At 35.7% G+C, this 22,617-nt stretch overlaps 1 protein-coding gene across 1 annotated transcript in view; it reads left to right on the top strand.

Annotated features, from left to right (window-relative positions):
- Grm5 (glutamate receptor, metabotropic 5) overlaps nt 1-22,617 on the top strand; it is a 521,558-nt gene that overhangs the window by 159,340 nt on the left and 339,601 nt on the right. Inside the window, exon 2 of the mRNA XM_013013982.1 lies at nt 11,715-11,964. Coding sequence (XP_012869436.1) covers nt 11,715-11,964 — 250 coding nt within the window. The remainder of the gene's footprint in view (nt 1-11,714; nt 11,965-22,617) is intronic.

The raw sequence follows: 22,617 nt of genomic DNA, 5'->3' as shown, positions 1-22,617 counted from the left end.
TGACATCTGTCTGGAACTGGGACGTCAGAACTATATCCACTTCCACTGAGAACTGAGGCTTAGCAATCTCTCAGGAAAAAGGAGACTGGGTAACATTTGAGATGGGTGAAAGTATAATATATAACTATGCATTTTGTAAACCCACTAATTAATTATTCTCTTTTTTGGTACTATTAAAAGCTCATATAACCTTTTCCACAGTGGCTCACATCATTCAGGGTAACAAACCCATGTACATGGGGTATGGACTCTCAGAATATAACTATTTTCCTATGTCAAGAAAATATGGTATATTTGTTTATCTCCACAATATATATATGGCCAGAACAAGGCTATCTATAAACAAAGAAAAGATAGTGGAGGAAAAGTTTAGTCACTAGATCCTAAGAAGTCTGATTGTACAAAGTCATAAAATATCCTAATGACATTTATACCCTGAAAGACTGGGATAGAAATCTATTTGTAGGGGCTGGGAAGGTGGCTCAGTGATAGTGTGCTTGCTTTGCATGCATGAAGCCCTGGGTTCGATTCCTCAGCACTACATAAGCAGAAAAAGCCAGAAGTGGCTCTGTGGCTTAAGTAGTAGTGTGCTAGCCTTGAGCTGAAGAACAAAGGGATAGTGCCCAGAGTTCAGGCCTCACAATTGACAAAAAAAAATCTATTTTTATGTATAAGTATGGAAAAGGTACTGGCATCATTTTGACAAGATATTTTATGTAGTTAAGTATTCCCGAACTTTTATCATTGCAACATTCTAAAGTTAACATTAGAAAATATTGAGATATCTTATTTGTTCCTTCTATGCTAGGTCTTTGAAATCTATTTTTATGTTTTAGACTGAGTGAATAATTCAGTTTGGACTAGTTCCATACCAAGTTCTCTTTATCTACGTGTGGTGAGTGGCTATAATATTGGACAGATCTGAATTACAAATCAGAAACATCAAAGCCATCATAATAGACCACACCTAGGTTCTTGATTCTGAAATGAAGATCCTAATTTGACAAAGATAAGAAGAGCATAACGATTGCACTTCAGTCCAACTCATTTCACTCCTGTCTGAATCCAAATTGAGTCCCTCTTCTCAGGACTGTGGGAAACCTTGAGTCATTCCAGAGGGAATCTACTTACCACAAAAGCCAGACAGTGCAAGTCAGAACTGGCAAATGTGGTGGCGGGCCAGGGAGCTGCTGTCAAAGAAGCGACTTCTTTTCAGCAAACGCTGTCAAGCTTGAACAGCCTGGCTGTGCTGCAGGGGATTTTCTGGCTTTTGCCAGTATGGGAGAATTTCTGCATCGTCGTTAAGTGCAGTTAGAATCAAGGATCTGAGGTGAAGATTGAGCTAAAATGCAGGCAAAATTAATAACTCAGCAGCTTACTCGACCCATTGACACACAGTTCCAGTTTGAAGTCTGTCCTTTCTGTGCAAATGGAATGACTCCTAATGAGACAGGCACTGCTGGCCCCAGTTATGCCATTAACAGCTCACAGAGAAAGCAAAAGGAAGCTGAATTCTGGAGGGCTGAAGTGGTAATCTGAGACATAGATACTGTTTCAACTAGTTTTCTCCTCTCTGGAAAGAGTAACCAAAGCAGGGGCCAGGGGAAGGGTGGGTTAGGGAAGAAATGAGAAAAATGCTCAATTAATTTTTAGAGAATAGTTAAAATTTTTTGGAAATCTCAAACTATATTAACCAAGTAATAAAACTTTTTTTAATTGTGAAAATACTGTACAGAAGGGTTACAATTACATGGGCAAGGTAATGAGTATATTTCTTATCAAGCATTGTTTCCTCCTCCTTTGTTTCCCCTATCCATCCCTTCCCATCTTCCCCCCACATCCCCCATCCCCACCCCTCCCAGTAATAAAACTTTTAACAGCTTTCAGAATGTCAGAATCGATTTGCATATTTCCTCTGTTATTCTGTAATCCTTCTATCCTAAGCCAAAATGTGGCTAAGAAACTAATGTTTCTTAATGTTATGGTATGTCTACTTTCAAGAGTTCACCCACACACTTAGTTTACAGGCTGTTGTTTAGAGAAAAGCTGTAATTAACCACTGAATATGATGAAGAAAACACTGAAATACCAATTCATAGCAGTGAATGAATTGGGCCATTTAGTGCTAAATCATAAATATCTTGATCTAGAAACAAGATAAGGTACTTATTTGTAAAGTAATACATGTTTGTTTAGATAAATTCAGTTCTACAGCATCTGGAATTAGCTTCAAAGGAATCATTTAGTGGTGAGTGGAAAAAAAAGTCTTTTTGAAGAACTATGGAAGTACTCTAAGCAAGTCTTTCTCCTCAGTGACTTGAAAGAAAGGAGTTTGGGTCTTAAAACATGACAGCAGCTCTTCAAATCATGATCTGTCAATTCTTTGGTGAATTAGATTGAATATGAGGTCTTGTGCATACTGGGCAAATGCTCTACCACTTGAAGTATGCCTTCAGTGCTTTTTCATTTTTCTTTTCTTATTTTTATGGTAGCTTTGTAAAGAGGATCTTTTATGTAGTTGTACGAAGTGACTTCAATTCAGCATGTCATATTCTGGGTACAAGGCATCCTGATCAATGTCACCCTTTCATTTTTTAAAAATTTTTTTTAAGACAGCATCTTTCTGCTACTTTGGTTGGGTCTGGCTACCACCTTTCCAGTATGAGTTTTAAGTATGAGTTACAATACGCAACTCATACTTCATTATGCTCTTCAACTCCAAGATCTACAAGAAGCTGGAAATATACATTGTCTTTGTTTTACCCCTATTCATAGGAACTTACTCCTATATGACTTTTTAAAAAATTTTAATGTAAAGATGCTGTACAGAGGGGTTACAGTCACGAGTAAGACAATGAGTACATTTCTTGTCAAGCACTGTTACCCTTTCCTTGCTATTCTCCCACTGTCCCTTCCCTCCCCTACCTCCTTCATACCCCCCCCCGAAGTTTTAAAGTTCATTTACCATATACTGTCTTGTGGGTATCATTGTTGCAATGGGTCATCCTGTGTCCTTGTTTCAACATTTTGTTATTCCCCTTCCCCTCCCCAAATTAGACAAATGTATATACAAGATACAGGATAACAAAATCAAGTACGGTGACAACAGAGAATATACCATAGGGAGAAGAACATACAAAAGAAACAAAAAAAATAACATAGTACATTTAAAACAACAACAACAAAGAAAGACCTCCTGTGTTCATATCTTGGGGTTCATTTCATTTAGCAGCATCTTATGAGGTCATATGTACATAGGTTTTGAGCTTTTATGCTCATCTGATAAAATTATCCTAGGTGTATACTAATTATTGCAAATGAGGGAAACCATGGGACCTAAATTTTTGGGTCTGTCTTACTTCACATAATATGATTTTTTTCCATAACTTTCCATTTCCTAACAAATAGAGTGATGTCGTTCTTTCTGATGGAAGCATAGAATTCTAGTGTGTGTGTGTGTGTGTGTGTGTGTGTGTGTGTGTGTGTATACCACATTTTCTTGATCCATTCATCTACTGAAGGGTATCTGGGTTGGTCCTATATTTTAGCTATGGTGAATAATGCTGTGATCAGCACATTTAGTTGTACGTTTAGCTTCAACATAACTACTAATGTAAAGAAAATAAAAATACTTTCTCCTCTTGACTTCCATAGGCCTATATGCTCTGAGTGTCCTGCATTCTACTTGTATTTGACTTTTCCTACTTAATGTATAGTAGTTGGATGTATTAAGGTGTTGACTCAAATTGTTTACATCATGTAACTTCGCTTATCTCTGTCACTATCCATATTCTGAAGACTCAACTAGTTCCAGCTCAGACATGGATCCTCTGAGCCAGAATATCATTACTCTATTTCCTACTTGGAATTTCTACTTGGCTACTTTACTGAAATTTAAAAGTAAATTTCTAAGACTTGGTACCCTTTCCCTTCAAATTTGGTGCTTTTAAATTTTATACATTATGCTGAGTTCTGGAGGAAGTAGAATGCCAACTTTTGATTCTTTACTGAGAAAACTAAGGGTGAAAAATGACAATGTAGGGCTGGGAAGGTGGCTCAGTGGTAGAGCGCTTGCCTGCATGCCAGAGGCCCTGAGTTCGATTCCTCAGCACCACATAAGCAAAAAAAGCCAGAAGTGGCATTGTGGCTCAAGTGGTACAGTGCTAGCCTTGAGCTGAAGAGCTGAGGGACAACTCCCAGGCCCAGAGTTCAGGCCCCACGACCGGACCCCCCCCCCAAAAAAAGACAATGTAAGTTACTGTCCTTTTAGTGTATTATGCTTACAGTTGCCATGAATTCTTTCATTCATTTTATTTCCTGTTCACTTCTATGATCAATTTATATCTTTGATTTTGAAATCAGACTTCTAGCTTGGCACCTGTGACTCATGCATGTAATCCTAACTATTCATTTGGCTGATATTGGGATTTGCAGCTCAAAGCCAGCCTGGGCAAGAAAGTCCATGAGACTCTTATCTTCAAAAACTTACCAAAAAGTGGAGGTCAGGCTCTGATGGTAGAGCACTAACCTAGAGCAGAAAAGCTCAGGACAGTGCACAGGCCCTGATTTCAACCCCCAGGACTAGCACAAAAAAATGATACCAAACTTCTGAGCTATGGAATATAGCCTAGAAATAGAATGCCTGCCTAGTATATACCAGGCCCTGAATTTTAGCCTGAGCAATGAGCAGTGGAAAATCTCAGAAAACCAAGTGTCTATTCTAATTTCATTCCTGGTAGCTCCATAAGACTTTGGATATAGTTTTATGACATTCTTGCACATCTATTGTTTTTATCCTTATAAGTAATATTATGTGTGTTTATTATTTCACACTCTATGATATAAAATTATACGTAGTTATAGCTTACACAATGTTACTGCATTCTCCTCTGTGAGTTCACTGTTGAGTATTGCTAAAATGTAATGCTGACATAATAATACCTTCCCAGAGTAATACCTACAGTGAATATGCTAAGGGAGGCACTTCTGCTGCTTCCAATAATACAACATCTTGGTACAACAGTACCCAGCCTCTTGTTTACTACTGTGCTAGATGTTCACATATAGAAAATTCCAAGGCAAGATTTGAAATAATGAGATCATTAGTCAAAACATGAGTATGGTTTTTTTATCAAAAGTTTTCATAGCCATTTCATATATGACTATTCATGGAACATCAGTGAAAGTATTAAGTCCTTGATAACTTTCCCCTCTAATATTCCATTAATCATTCCTCTGCCTTCCAAAATACAGAGGTCATAGTCTGACTTCATTTATGACTATTTCTTGAGCCATTTTAATTCCTTTTCTCTCATTCCCTTCAGTAATATATAGAGATGGATAGAAAAATATAGATATATAATTTTGTTGTCAGTATGGAAATGTTTACCTTATAGAAACTTGCCTAGCAGCAGAGGAAGAACTTAAATGTGTACAAGACTGTTGTATGCTATATTCATTGCACATAGGGCCATTGTTGGCAAAAGATAGAGTATTCAAAAAAGGTGTCTAGAAACTTAGAGAATATTTTAGTCTTGAGATTTTCTTACTCCTGGTAGTTTTAGTAAACTACCAGATTAAGATATGATCCATGTGAGTAGTTCAGACTAAGATCCCCTGGTGAAATTCCTGACCACTACTGAAGGGCAAAAGATAGTGGGGTATGATAAATCCAACCTACACATATTTTTGGAGGAAGGGTTTCAGGTCAGGCTAATGTCAGTAACTCCAGAGAGAAGTAATATTTCCCTTCACTGGTACTTAACAGCATAATACACCCTCTTTATAGTAGCAACCAGAGATTAGTCATACAAATTATGTGAAATATTTTAAAATAATCATTTAAATTGCTATTTTAATTTCCTTTTTGGCAAAAGATTATTTGTAACAACTATGATGAAAACAATTCAAGTGTGTAATCCAAGCTCAATACTTTCCTTTAAGATGAGTTCATATTTTCCAAAATTAAAACTTTCTGAAAGAATATTTTCTTTTCTTTAGTATCTGCCTCATTATCCTAATTACACCAAAACATTTGCTCTTCTAATGTTTTTATTTTGTTTATTCTTCTGCACTGTCTATTCAGTATCGGTTTGATTATCTTAATTGAACCAGTAAATTTGTTGTTGCAATAATGTTTTTTATTTACTTTTCTGTGCTGCCTTTCTCTTAAAAATATAGTTAAGTACCCAATATTGGATGTTATGTACTTATGATTGGAAATAGTTAAATGTGCTTGGTACCCTAAAGGGAATTTCAGTTTGGAAAGGTAGAATATATAAATTAATATAGTACTTTGGATATAAATATTTAGGTACATATATTTATGTATGCCTACCTATTTGTAGCAAGTAGTTAACTATATATTAGAGGAAATATATTTTAAATTATGTTTAACTCATAATAATAGCACAAAAAATTAATCATCTGACTCTACAAATCCCATGATTAAATATGTTATTTGGAGTGAGTTATGGCTACAAAAGAGACGTTTACACTTTTGGTTGTATTTTTAACCAAGCTTTAAACTCAGACAATAAATGTGATCAGTTTTGTCATAAACATAAAGAGACCTCAATTGCAAACTTTCCAAGAAAGTTTAAGTCACAGAAAGTTTGCTTCTCAGTATTATAAACAAATCAATACACTAAGAAGGATAAATGTCTGCTACCATTTCTGGTATTGTGAGAGTGCTACTAGTACACTGTGGACAATCCCAGTGGGAACATTGCTAATAGCAGGCCTGTACTCATGATTGCAACTTGTACTTCCTAAAGATTTCTCTCTCCGTGACATTTTGGAAAAGAGACATCTACAGCATAGAGTTTAAGCTGTGGGCAATTGAGTGGAACTAGAAAGAAGGAGCAAAATTTCAGCTTAGCAAAACACAAATACACCAGGTAAAAGGCACACATGGATACAGAGAAGCAACTAATATGCTTGTGAAATCGGACAGTAAGAAATAAGTTTCCAAACCATCACTGTTGGTAAAGTTTTATTAACGATTGTTACGACTCAGCATCTATGCACAGTATTGAAGCTCTTCCCTTTAAATATGTTGGAGAAAGCAGGAAAACAATGGAATAAATAAAATAAAATTAAAAAGTACCCCCAACACCCCCAGAATAAAAATCTATTTAGTGTAAATGTATCAATTGTGCATCTTAGGATAATCTTCCCAACACACATAAGGTTTAAAAATGTTGTATTTAGTGGATATTTTGCCTAGAGAAACTCCACAAAATATCTTACTAGGATATCTTACCTATGTTCTCATTCTTCATTATTTTTTCTAAAGTCATCAAATAAACTGTGGGTGGTAATGCATGCCAGTAATCCCAGCTATTTAGGAGGTGTATGCAGGAGGATAGCTAGTTGAAAGCCATCCTGAGTTACATAGTCAGAACCCATCTCAAAACACAAAAATTTAAAAATCTCAAAAAACTGTAGAGGAGCCAGAGTAGCACAGTAATTACTGAAATTAAATTGGAACCACCAAAAAATTAAATTATGTCCACTGACATATTACACCAAAATAATACCCCAAACATTTTATTTAGCACCTGGTTACATAAGATGGAAATAAACAATCTGATCTCCCTTAGATTATAAGAAAACTCACAGTTGTCCTTTAGCAATTCATGTTTCTGTGTGTGGTTTGTAGGACCAGTTCTTGGTGACACTTCCAAATTATAGCTGATGCAATGCAGGTTAAATAGTAACTGTAACTGCAACTATCGTCAAATAATACATGAGCTTAAGTTGTCAAAATCCTTATTAATCAAAGTGAAAATTGAAGTCTTTAAGTAATATTTCTACATATTTTGAAAAGTATGAATACTATTCTCTTCTGCAAATAGAATATTGTATAGCTCATTGGTATTGCTCAATACTCTGTCACCTTTGAGACACATTGGTGCAATTCTGAATGCACGTCAGATAGTAAGTTGAATAAATATTTTCATGTACCAAGTTCCAGTATATGATTCCTTTACACTGCTCATACATTTGTTACTTCACTCAATGTTAGTTATTTAACAGGCTATTGCAAAGGAGTATATAACAAAGTGCATAGCATTTCAGTTTTGTTTTAAATATCAGAAATTCATTATTTTTATGTTGACTATTATGCCATGCTGGCTGTGAATACCCCATTTTTGTCCATTTATCATTTGATAGGACCATAGGTTGATGATACTTCCTAATGCTAGTTTCAGCTCATTCTTCAGCATTGTTTTCAACAATAATGCCATCTGCTTTATTTTTGCTATGGTTGTTCCAAGAAAGACTAGCTGAATTTGGTCCAGAATATTCTTTGTAACCCCCAAAACACAAGTGATTGGATCTAAGATATCACTAGCTATTTGGCATAAATTAAGTATAATATACAAAATACCAAAGCATTAAGGAATATGACTTCTGTTTTTCTTAAGAAAGCTGAGATTAAAGAGACTTTCCAAAGTTAACTTGGTGTGTGTGGGTGTGTGTGTATATGTTGAGACTAAGACTTGAACTTAGGGCCTGAGAGCAGTCCTTTAGGTTTTTCACTGAAGACTGACACTTTACCACTTGACCCACTTCTCCAGTTATAGATTTTTGTTGATTAATTGGAGATAAGAGTCCCCTGTACGTTTCTACCTGAGCTGGCTTAAACCACGAGCTTCAGATCTCAGCCACTGAGGTAGATAGGATTACAGACTTGAGCCACTGATGTCTTGATAAATTTGTGTTTCTTTAAAAACCAAATTGTCTTCTCTGTTTCAATCTGATTCGATAGTGACTTAGGCCTGTGAGCAGACTTTACAGAAAACACCCTTTACACTTTGTAAATTGCAGAAGAACCGGATTATCCCACCTTCCACCATCACAGATGCTTTTTTGTTGTTTTAGTTCTAGAAGAAAAGGATAATGTGGCAGCTGTGTTCACAGTGTTCTGGAGTGGGACTCAAATTTTGCAGTTCATCATTGTAGACAGAACTACACAAAATTCCTCCAGAGGATCACAGTTGCAGGTAGGATCCCTGCTGTGGCAGAGCGTGAGGCCACCAGAAGATGCTGGTTCAAACTGAGACTCCGTTACCTACCTACTTGATGTGACTGAACTTCAGTTTCATCAGTGACAAGGGGAAAGTAAGATTGACCTTTATCATAGTTATACACTTGACCAAATGGACTAATGTTCCCAAATTAAAGTGGTACCCACATGTGGTTGTTAATAAGTTATAGACTTAGAAACTCTATGAAATTGGATGCAGAGTATTTCTTAGGCATTTAGTGTTTACTTCTCTGGATGACATTCCATCTCCTAGATTTAGCTAGTTTTTAAGCCAGTTCCATTCTTCTTATGATTATGTTACAAGATTCTTGCATACCCTAAATCATCCTTCCTAGCCCATCATCTAATCTTCTTAAAAACTCAGAAAATGAGCCTTGTATGATTTCTAGAGCCTTAAAATGTTCAAAAATATCTAAATCTGAAGCACCAGAACCTTTATGTTAGAAGGAGAACTGCAGATAGATTTAGGCTGACTCCTGAGAGTATGCCAGTGAGCTGCACAAGAGGGGAGGAAGAAGGACAGGACCTGCACCATCAGAACTGCAGTATTCCTTTGATACTTGCACTTGTAACTCTGGACAAATGTGAGTTAGCTGCCCTGTTGGTACTATCTGTGGAATGGGAGTTGTAATGTCTTCCTCAAAATATTGTGAGACTTTAAGTGAGATCACATCCACAAAAATTTTGGTCTGCCTCCTGCATGTAGTTGTCAATATGAATATTCATTTACATTAATATTAAAAGATAAACATTAGAGTCCTTCACCTTCAAGTTTTGACAAGGACTGTCATTATTCATAAATATTAACTTTCCTCTGATTACACAAAATGAGGCTGTGTTTTTTATGGGGTTTATACATCGATGACTAGGATAAAGTTCAACCAATCAGCTGAGTTTTTCAGTTGAACCCAAGATACAAATACCATGACTAATATGTAAAATAAAATTTATAATGCAGTATATAATAAAATTCTTTCTAAAATATTTGTATATGTATGCCACACAAAGTTTATATTATAAAAAATATTATATGCAAAAATACGTGTATATATTTATATGTAATACATAATATATATCTATATATAATATATAGCTATACATCTATATATAAATAGATATCTCTATGTATTATATATCTATATATATTATATATATCTCTACACATCTATATATTATATAGGTATACATCTATATATAGATATCTATATATAGATTATACCTATATATAGATATGTATACCTATATATACACATCTATATATAGGTATACATCTATATCTAGATATCTATATATTATATAGGTATACCTATATAATATATAGATATCTAGATATAGATGTATACCTATATAATATATAGATGTGTACATATACATACATATATATTTATACATGCATATATACTGTCTTTAAATATAAATATCTTAGTTGGGTATGTTAGTCCATTTTGTGTGATTATAATAAAATACCTAATGGTGGATAATGAATAATGGATAATGTCAGTTTATTTCATTATTCTAGCAACTAGAAAGACTAAATAGCATGGATGCTGGTGTCTGGATTATTATATATGAGCAGAAAATTGATAGGGAACCAGTATACTCATTGAGATGTGTATAAGAACATCAGAAAGATGTGTGTAAGAACATGGAAACAAGTCACTAAGAAGGACCCAAGCTTGCTCTTTTTATAGCAACCAACAGCAAATAATTCCCTCTCAATAGACCTCACCCACTGCCACAGACATCATTAATCAACTCATGTGGATGGAGCTCCCATAACTCTGTATCTTCCATTGTACCATACCTCTAAGCTTCCACTATCTCAACATGGCCATACTGGAGATCACAATTCCAGCACTTGTACTTTTGGGGATAATACAACATGCAGACTTTAAGCAGTGATGTGAAATTATCATACAATGAGAAACAAAAAGGAAACGAAAAAAATCAGGGGAAAAATCCCAATAGATATCTTCTGTCTTAGACTGTGAGTACACATAAAAAGGAAATCAATTAGTATGATGAAAAGATGTGTTTATGTATGTTCATTGAAGCACTCTTTGCAAATGTCAGTAAATTGCCCCCAACTGATAAGTTAATCAAGGAAATATGCCATACACACAGAATAGAGTACTATTCAGTCATAAGAAAGAAAGAAATTTATGAAACTTGGTTAGACTGGAGAGCATTAAATGGAATAGGTAAAGCATGGAAAGAAAATACATGACCGGAATCATATGTAGAATCTAAGAGTTTATCACATGATACATTGTGTTACCTCATTTATATACCTATGATTTCTATGGTTTTCTCTATTAGCAAAAAATAAATTTAATTTAAAAATAGTAAAATAAAAGAAATCATGGTAAAATAAACAATATGAACATTCCCAGTCAAAATAGAGGAGCTGAATTGCTTGCAATTTTATATTATTCACTGCACAATAAAAATATAAAACATATTTCTAATGTAGTTAATTACAATCTGTCCAAAACACACAAGTCAATAAAAGAGTCAAAGCTCCAATTCAGATGGTCAGGTTCCAGATCCAGCACCATCATTGATCTTGATGCTTCTGCTGCTGTTGCATTCTGATTCTACCCAATCCATGCAAATATTTCATCTCACCATCCCTGTGCTTATCCTTGTCTTCACACAGGCAACTATGGAGAGAGTGGAATGGAGGCATTCAAAGACATGTCAGCCAAAGAAGGTATCTGCATCGCCCACTCCTACAAAATCTACAGCAATGCAGGGGAGCAGAGCTTTGACAAGCTGCTGAAGAAGCTCACCAGTCACTTGCCTAAGGCTCGGGTGGTAGCCTGCTTCTGTGAGGGCATGACAGTGAGAGGTCTGCTGATGGCCATGAGGCGCCTGGGTCTAGCGGGAGAATTTCTGCTTCTCGGCAGGTAAGTGACAATGAACAGTTAATACTAGGGATTTTGCAACATCCTAGGGTATCATGGTTGTGAAATTCTTGCATACATGTTGTTTTAAAATTTTAATCTGTGTAATGGAAATAGAGCTTGAAAATAATCAAATGACAATGCCAGTACAGAGTCATGGAAAAATAAATAGATATGCTATAAAATGATGAATCATAATAGCAGTAAACACACAAAGATGATGTGTGAAGTCCCCAAAAAGGAAGAAATGAGATGGAGTCTTAAATAGTTGAGTATTTATGTTGAGAAATGCATATGAACCAGATTTATTAGTGATGCTTTTGAAACTGATTTTTGAGAATGCCTACCATTGTTTTATAATATGAAATCATGAAGTTTGTGAATTAAAATGAGGCATATAATGTGCATGTATTTCTATGTTGTTTATTATACGGCATGAGTTCATGTGATTACGGAGGCTGTGAATTCATTAGATCTACATTCACCAATCTATAAATTCTGGAGAGCCTAAGTGTTGTTCCAGTCTAAGTACAGCCTTGAGAACTGTGATTGCTGACTATGTTGAATTCCAGATGAAGCCAGCAAGCTTGAAATCCCAGAAGACCAGTGTTTGGTTTCAAGTCAGAAGGCTGAACAAGATCTATGTCCTATGTCATGTTCACAGGCAATAAGAGTTCCCTTCTACTAGGTTTTTTTTGTTCTGTTCAGATCTTCAACTCATTAGATAAGGCCCATCCACAAGAAGTCAGGGTAGGGGTGGGAATCTGCTTTACTTAATTTCCTGATTCACATCTGTCATCTAAAACACCCTCAAAGACATAGGCCTTAATGTTTGCCCTAATACTTGAATACATGGCCCAGGCAAATACATACACAAGATTAACCATCACAGTCAGTCGAAGCTATTATCATTTGGAATATATATGTGAAGTTTACATTGGAGAATTTATCAGTAGCAAGTAAGGTTCTTCCACTCTATATCTTTAGGAAGTTGTCTTGTATTACATCTATTTATTCAATAAGTGAAGTCAATGAATAATAGCAAACATCCTAGAAAACATTGTCTTTCTAATAATTCTGTCCATACTTGACAGACCATCTAACTTGATAATAACTTCTTATGGATTGTTAAAAAAATTATCTCAAGTGCTTAATTGACTAGCTTCTGTTTAAATATATTTCTCTAATAGTCACTTTATGTATCTAATTCTTTTTGTCTGATTTGATGGCAGTAGATTTATGGAGACATTATGGTATGAGGCCATATAATTTTTTATGAAAATGATACCAGTGGTCCACATTTTATCTAACGAATTCTTACTTTGGAAGAATGATGTGTCAGTTTGTTTGGTAAAATCTAAGAACACACCTACTGACAATACCCTTCTATTCCAAAGACAGTGGTTCCCTGGGAGGAAGAATCATCCCACACTATTGCATTTTTTGATGCAGGATAAAGAATTATGTTGTTCCTCTCTGCTGCCAGCATTACATAGCAAAAAATTAGTTTGGCATTATTCAATAAGAAATAGATTCATATTTACTGTATTTGCTATTTTCAATCAATTATTTTATTGTTCCCTGTAAAAATCCAAAGTCTAAATTCTATATTGTATACCTTTTTGTATCCTTGAATATGCTAAATACAGAAAATTATTTTTCCCAAGTCATTTAATTCATGGAAAGTAAATTTATAACCTTGAGTTGGAGTTGTTAGTCCTTTATTGATTAATTATATAATAATTCACACTTATTTCATCTTTCACCAATTTTGTTAGAAAAATCTTCCCATTCTGGTTGTTTAAAATATGTCTCTCATACTGGAGCAGCTCAATGTAGAGCATTAATGCAGCATGTTCAAGGCCCTGTAGCTCTGTAAAACCAAACAAAATTTCCTTGTAATTTCTATGTCTCGATTCATATTTTTTTCTTTCACAGTAATGTGATTCTCTCTTATAGACTTGGAAATGATAACATAGTACTCAATCTCCTTCAACTTTCCTCCTATTTCCTCCAACTGTGTTCATAAAGTGGCACAGGAATGTTAAAACCATTTATCAGAACCACATTTCTAGTAGGTCCACCTAGAAATGTGTTATGCTAATTACTATGTTAAGTCCTTGATATGAATTTAATCATTCATCTAACAAATATGGACTGCCTTTACTAGACCTTAAAGAGCTTGTGATACATCAATGAATAAGAGGAAAGAATGACTAATTTCATGGAACTTATAGATAGAAAACAGTACATCTGAAGAACATCTGAATGAGAGTACTACTATTATATCTACAGAAAAAAAGACTCTAACATGTAGTAATTATTTAATAATAGAGTTATGGAACAGAAAAAATTAATAGTTATACAATATTTTTTTTAATTTCCGTCTCTCATATTACAAATGAGGAAACTGGATGACATTTTCAAAGTCACACAAGAAACTCATTACCATGATTTGAAATTCATTACTTTTTTTTTTTTTACTAAACCATAACTTATAGAACAGTGAAGATATTATAATCTGATAGTAAGTTCTGGGTTCTACATAGACTCTGGATCTACAAAGATAGAAATATCATTTTAACATAATGTTACTTCCTAAAAATTTTATTAATTCATTCTATAATGCCTCTTAGTATTTGAAGATTACTGTCTTTGTGAGTATTCTCTGCCTTTTCTCTCTCCTGACTCAAACATGAATGGATGGTTGTTAGAATCTAGAGGCCAAAGCTATAAGAAGAGACTACCTTTAGAAGTAACAATTTAGGGGCTGGGAAGGTGGTTCAGTGGTAGAGTGCTTGCCTTGCATGCATGAGGCCCTGGGTTCAATTCCTCAGTACCACATAAGCAGAACAAAAAACAGAAGAGGCACTGTGGCTCAAGTAGTAGGGCACTAGCCTTGAGCTAAAGAACTGAGGAACAGCACCCAGGTCCAGAGGTCAGCTCCCACGACCGACAAAAAAAATTAAATGAAATAACAACTTGTTCCTGCCTTACATCAGCCATGTTCCATAGGTCAACTTCTCCCAAGACATACTCATCTATCCACTTATTTTACCATCTGCGGAGCACATTTGAACTTTGCGTTTGAACTCTGGGTATCTGTTGTCTCATTGTCAATAACAATATCTGGTTCAAGTCCTTGACATAGTTTATACCTTGATGCTTACAGCAGGATGAACTCAATAATCTGAACTATAATGACAATTCTTTTTTTGGGGGGGTCCGGTCGAGGGGCCTGAACTCTGGGCCTGGGTGCTGTCCCTCAGCTCTTCAGCTTAAGGCTAGAGCTCTACCACTTGAGCCAGAACGCCACTGCCTGCTTTTTTCTTTTTGCTTATGTGGTGCTGAGGAATCGAACCCAGGGCCTCATACATGCAAGGCAAGTGCTCTACCACTGAGCCACCTTCCCAGCCCCTATAATGAAAATTCTACAGTGACATTTTTCCAGAATGTGTGCACTGTCTTGCTTTTATGTTTAAGAAAGTAACATTGAATATATAGTATTTGGAAATTACAAACTTGAATATAAACTTGGAAATATAAACCAATTTTAATCAACAAACTATTTAAAGATGGATTTTTAGCTAGGTGCTGATGCTAATTCCTCTACTCCTTTACTCAAGAGGCTAGTGTTTAAGGATCAAGGTTCAAAGTTAATCCAGTCAGAAAAGTCCATGATACTCTTAATTTCAATTAATCAGCAAAAGTAAGAAGTAGAGGTGTGGCTCAAATGGAAAAACAAAAGCTCTGCATCAAAAAGCTAAGTGAGAGTGTCAATCTCCGAATTTACTGGTAGACAAAAAAGAAAGAAAAAGATAAATTAATTAAGTGTAACTACATGTCTATTCTTCAATATAATGAATATGCATTACTAGCCCATAAAGGTAAATCTACCTTAATTTCAAGTGTTAGGAAATTATAAATGGCATTTATTAGTTCTTACTCAACATTCACCTCAGCATTTTTTCCAAATGCAAAGAATACATTTACTCGAATCAACGTCTTCATTGATGGAATTCTAAGCAGTAAAATCCAGTAATACCATGACAGTATTGTTACATAGAAGTAGATATGACTGTCTACACCTGAATATCACCAGAGTACCTAATTGAAAATTAAGCCATAAAACTTATAAGCAAGTACACCTGATATTTGATGGTCTGTTTATTATTACAGAGTGGGGAAAATGTTAGCATAGAGCTTCAAGAAGAATGGAGGAGGGAGACAGAGAAGAGAGAAAAAGTCTTTTTTGTACTGAAAACAACATTGAGTATGTCAAGATTCAAATGCCTCTGAGTTTTGTAACAATATCTCTAGCATACTGGAGAAACAAAAATAAGACTCATGTTAAACAACTGGACAAGATTACACAGCATGTGTATTCTTTCTAATTATCACAAAGACAGGAGTCTCATAGCAACATAAATGTTTTAGCACTTGGATTAGCTTAATTGAATTTTGCCTGATTTCTGTCTTGATATTTTGGTCTATCCTTCGAAAACTAAATTTAGTGGGTAGTACAAACCTTTGAAAGTTATTGAGATGTTTATGATAAATGTGAAATACAAACAAATCCAATACAATTATGATGTCCTTTAACTGGTCTATGTTTTTCTGAACTCCATCTGAGGTGGGACCACCACAACATAATGTTCACTCTATGGACAGTCTATTATATCTATTATATGTTCTGAGTACCATGTGCAAACTCTCTGAAACTTATAGAGAATAAGGAAACATTTGCCACAGAAGTTTATTGAGAAATCTGAGAGATATCAAAAATACCATGGTATTTTTGTCTCCAAATTTGTAATTTATGATCAGGATAAATGACTCAGATAATAAACATTGCTGCATATTGTAAAGCTTTCCTATTTCTACATCTGCACCCATGTGGAGTATTGTTAAATTATTCACTAATTGCCAATTTTACAGGTGAAAATAGCGTAACATTGTTATTTTATTTTTTAGGTTTTAATTGTATTTGTAAGTTTGAATTGTATGTCATATCCAATGAAAGACATCACTATTTCCTACAGCCTGCTTTTTTATTAATTATCTGGGTTTGTTTGTTTGTTTGTTTCCTTGTCATTTACTGAATGATTCATGAAAGCTTATTACAACTGGGCACCAGTGGCTCACACCTATAATCTTACCTACTCGGGAGACTGAGATCTGAAAAATGCAGTTCTAAGCCAGCCTGGGGAAAGGTCTGTGAGACTCTCATCTCCAACTAACCACCAAAGAAACCAGAAGTGGAGCTGTGGCTCAAATGGTAAAGTGCTAACCTTGAGCAAAAACAGTCAGCCCAGAGTTCAAAGATGGGTACAAAACAGCTCATTACATTAAAGGAAGAAATGTATTAAAGGAAAAACTCATTGACAATTGTTGAAAGTGTTTTCACTCTTGTCATTTATTTGTGAATTTCAGTTATCCTGTTTTATGTTTCACAGGACTTGAATATTTCATTCAAAAAACTAGTCAGGGAGCAGGGCACTGGCGGCTCATGCCTGTAATCATAGCTACTCAGGAGGTTGAGATCTGACGATTGCAGTTCAAAGCCAGCCGGGGCAGGAAATCCGTGAGACTCTTATCTACAATTAACCACCAGAAAACTGGAAATGGAGCTGTGGCTCAAGTGGTAGAATGCTCACCTTGAGCTGAAGAGCTCAGGGACAGTGCCCAGGCCCAGAGTTCAAGCACCATGACCTACAAAAAACAAAACAAAAGAACAACCACCAAATAAAACCAGGGAGGCTCATTTGTTTATTTGTAAATTTCATCATTTTACTTTTGGGGTCTAGGTGGGATAAAGTTTGGTTAATAACACAATAGTTAATTGTACAAAAGCCACAAAATATGGGAATGTGTGACATTTGAAACACTGTAGAGGACAGGAGCTGTGAAATCAGCTTCAGAATTGTAGTTGATATGTCCATCTATCTATCTACCTATCCATCTGTCCGTCTAGCTATCCTATTAGGACATTAGTTATCATTACATGAAATTATCAGGTTATAAAACCAGAATGATACTGCTAATAAATAGTTTCCATATTACCTTTTAAAAAATATTGCTCCATCTGTTATAAACAATGAGAGGCAGATTTGGCTACATTATAATAAAAATGTTCTTAAAATAACAGCTAATTTAGTATTTGTACATACAATGTCGCTCATTGTAATGAATTCTGTTTGGACATTAAAGCTTGATAAAATAATAGACAAGTTCTCAAATTAAAACCCAACAAGACTGTGTCATAGAGATTAATGTATACCAACTACTTATGTTTCTTTGATCTGTGACTAAATGGACTTTTTCCTAATACCACCCCAAACCTCAAACTCCAACTCTCAGGGAGGCTGTGGCAGGTTTGGAATTCCCTACATTAGATAACTGTCAGGACAAGAGGAAAAGAAACTCTGAGGTTAGAAAACAAATTGCTCTAAACATCTAGGTCACACACACTTAACTCCTGTAGTCTCACCAGGCAGGCAAGTCTATCCCCAAGTTAGAAAGACCTGGAAGTAGTGAAGTTTTATATTTTCCCCCTTGAGAGAGTGGAAATTCCTCTCAAACATACATGTTGAAGTTTTATTATATATTTCTCAGAAGTCTCTTTTGCTGTTGAGAATATCAAGTTGAATTTAAGTCTGGGAAATTGGAAAATCATCTGTTGTTAGTAAGGTCAGGAAACAGACACTGACCTGAAACTTAAAAGGCAGCTAGCAAAGTGCTATGAATCTGAAATTGAGAAATATTCAAAAAGATGACAGAAAGCCTAGAGGCCACTGAGTAGAGAAGAATTTTTATGATAAGAGTAAAAACAGCCCAAGAGAATAAAATTGACTAGATCTTGTGTTTTGAAGGCATTTACATCTCAAAGAGTTCTCATTGGACTTGTACAAAGGTTTAGCTTTTAAATTGAATGCTTATAATAGTTATTTGTAGAATGCTTTATGTTTAGCAAAAAGCATTATATGGTTCTGGTTGTACCAGGGATTAAGTTATTGATTTTCATAGCAAATCTATCTTGAAGCTATTATTATTGCTCTTATTTTTGTAGCTGAGAAAAATTGAGGCATGAGAGAACAACTTTCTCAAATCACACAGGTATTGTCCAAGGGGACATGGAGAGGCAGCTTTTATCTTTAACTACTGTTTGAAGCCAAAGAAATTCCTTTGTAGAGTCTTCACCTTTAATTACTTTAATTCATTTTAAAATATTAATAAAACCTATAGAAAACTAGCTTTCTAAATAAAAAAAATCAATGATAGTGAAGTATTTGAACTATACAGCTAGAAAATCACTGCCATAAAGCTTTAGCTTTCAGTAAGTAAAAAAATTACTTTTTAAAGTTGGACAAATATCCATAGATAAACATAGGTAAACATATTACCCTTTAGGAAAACTAGGTCAAAGTCATTTGCCTTTTTGTTGTTTTCTAGAAGACTGATACGTTTTGATGGAATATGCACAAGATATAATAAGGTCTTACTGGAACAAAGTCACACTCATTTGCATAATTTCTCTGGTTACATTATGTCTATCCTGGCAATATTGAGAAACTACTTGTTTTGTGAAGCTGAAAATACTTACTATGTGACTACTGATATAAAATTGTTGACTCCTGAGTTTTCTCATATGTAAAGATGGTACTGGTGCTTGTTAAACAGGATTAAAACTTACACTTTCAATATGTAGTCATGTCATCACAGTTTGCACACAAATTTCCCCCTTTTTCTCAACCCTGCTTGCGATTTAAGGGTTCCTAGTCATGGGGACAGCACAAGAGTTCTTGTTCAAGTTAGGAGTGCAGGTTTTAATGCTATTTCTCAAAAGAAGGAAGACCAAGACAGAGAAATGTGGGGATTTTGTTGTTGTTGTTGTTGTTTCTTTGTGTGTGTGAATGTGTGGTGTGTGTTTTACTTCATCGTTGTGCATCTAAAGTATAGCTTTATTTGAATCAGGATGATTTGATTTTATCTGAAATAAAGAATGTTCTAAGTATAAGAATAAAAGAATGTTCTAAGAAGTTTACTCTTAGATATTAGTCTTCCTAGTAAAGATATTTTTATTTCTCTCATTTGCTAAGGTGGGTTGATTACATGGTTTAAAAATGTTCTCTTTCACTATACTTGATGTTGGTATAATTTGTGGATAATAATAGGGATACAGGTGGACCCATTGCAACAATGAGATGTACAAGTTGTTATGTGGAAAAATGAACTTTACAACCTTTGGCTGGGGGGTGAGGGGTGGGAGTGGTGGGGGTGGGGGGATGGGAAGGGATGGGAAGGGGAAACAAAGGAGGAGGCAACAATGTTTGATAAGAAATGTACTGATTACCTTGCCCATGTAATTGTAACCCCTCTGTACGGTATTTTCACAATAAAAAAATGTTCTTTTTCCTTTTTTCTCTGTCCATCTTCCCTACTTTCTTAAGAGCTGTTATTTTTCTAAAACAAAGTAAATGTCATCCATTTACAGAATGGCTTTAGTTGGCTTCTCATTGCCATCATTCTCAGCTGTCCACCTAGCTTTCACTGCCCCTTCACATCTGGCCCATACTTGCCAATGGCACTAGGAAGTGAAGCATCAAACGTTTCGCAATGGGCAACCAGCAACCTTTAGTGAGACATGAGCCTGGTCTGAATATATACAAATCCTAAGCCAATGGTAGATTTGCATGCTCACTGAACATCAGCATAGATTGCCTCTGCACCCTTCCACACCCTTTCCTAGCTAGTCTTTCACCATTTCTTTGTCAGAACTCTTAGAATGTCTCAGAAATGCCAACCTCATAATATCTTCTAGACTGCATGTGAAATGTTTGCTTTGATTGTTTTTTTTTGTCTTGTGTGTGTATATGTGTGTGTGTGTGGTACTTAAGCTTTGCACTTGCTTGGCTTGTGTGCTCAGCTAGCACTCTACCATTGATGCCATGTCTTGAGCCTGGTTTTTGCTGGTTAATTGAAGATGGTCTCTTGGACTTTTCTGCCAGGACTGGCTTCAAACTCTGACCCTTGGGATCTCCATCTCTGTGCTAGAATTACTGGTGTGAGTCATTGCTTTTGGCTTCTGAATTCCAGTCAAACTTCCACAAACCTCTGGAGGCTATGGTGACTTAATTTTTTAAATTGTTATTATAAAGGCAATGTACCAGGGAGTTACACTTACATAAGTCAGGTAGCTACTCAGGAGGTTGAGATTGGAGGATTGTGGTTTGAAGCTAGCCTAGGCAGGAAAGACAATGAGACTCTAATCTCCAATTAATCATAGAAAATGCTGGAAGTGGTACTGTGGCTCAAGTGGTAGTATGCTAGCCTTGAGCAAACTGGGCAAAAAGAGTTCCAGGATAGTACCCTGAGCTTCCTCCCTCTCCTCCCTTCACCCTGGTAGTGGGGCTTGAACCCAGGGCTTGGGCACTATCCCCGAGCTCTTTTTGATCATGGCTAGCACTCTACCACTTTGAGCCACAACACCACTTCCAGTGTTTGACTGGGTAATTAGAGATAAGAGTCTCACAGGGACTTTTCTGCCTAGGCTGGCTTTTAATCCTGATCCTCAGATCTCAGCCTCCTGAATAGCTAGGATTACAGATGTGAGCCACTGGTACCTGGCAAGAGTACATTTGTTTTGGATAACGTCACCTATGATGACTTTAATTTTCATTTTCTCTTTCACTTCCTCTCTAGAATATGGCCTTGAAAATGTGGGCAATAATTTGTTAATTTCCATGTCTTTTATACCTAACACAGTTATTGGTAGTGAGAATAGCTTAAACTGCAGAAGAAAAACCAGGTCTGGTAGTTACTTGGAGTTTGAAAAGTTTCATCCCAATTCCTCATCTTTCTAAATTAAAACAAACTTGTCAAATGCTTGAGTACCACATGGGTTGAATGAATGCCTCTGTGGGGAAGTCAGCTGAAAACCTGCCATTAACCAGAAGTCTGCCCTAAACCATACTAGCTGCAAGTATATGAGGAGAGTTTTTCAAAGCTTGTACTACAGAACAGTAAGCTTTTGATCTTCAGAAACATATCAGTGAGTAAACAAAGTATTCTCAATAAGGTTGCTTAGTCATATACTTAACTGCTCACTTACTTTCAGTAGGAAAAGTCAACTTGATATGAAGATGTTGAAATGTGGAAGATCATAGACAAGCTAGGACACATATGTGGACTGTTTTAAAGAATGCCTTCAGTGGGACACTGGTACCTCGCATCTGTGAACTTAGTTACTCAAGATGCTAAGATCATGGCTGATTGCAGCCATGGCAGAAAAGTCTGAGACTCCTCCAAAATTGCCAGTGAAAAGCTGTACTGGAAGCATGTCTAAAATGGTAGCACTCCCAGAACTGGAAAATAAGCAAAGGAATAATGCAAACAAATGAAGGAAAGTTTTTCAGGGGTTGTAGCTCCCTCCAAAGGGAAATTAAGGGCGTGTAGTCTCTTCTGCACTTTAACACTGCTAGACTTAATGAGGGAAGGAGATGACTGATGATTAGAAATGCATCAACCACAAGCTTAGAACACCTGAAATCTTTATTCATTTCATATCTTAGGAAGAGGTGAATGGAAGTTGTTTTGGGGCTTTCCTATCTACTTATTTATTTTAATATATTTTCACTGATATCTACCAGAAAACAA

The sequence above is a fragment of the Dipodomys ordii genome, unplaced genomic scaffold (assembly GCF_000151885.1).
Source record: "Dipodomys ordii isolate 6190 unplaced genomic scaffold, Dord_2.0 Scaffold22, whole genome shotgun sequence".
Classification (NCBI taxonomy): Eukaryota; Metazoa; Chordata; class Mammalia; order Rodentia; family Heteromyidae; genus Dipodomys; species Dipodomys ordii.
The sequence above is the reverse complement of the archived record's forward strand: the minus strand, read 5'-3'. Positions and strand labels throughout refer to the sequence as shown.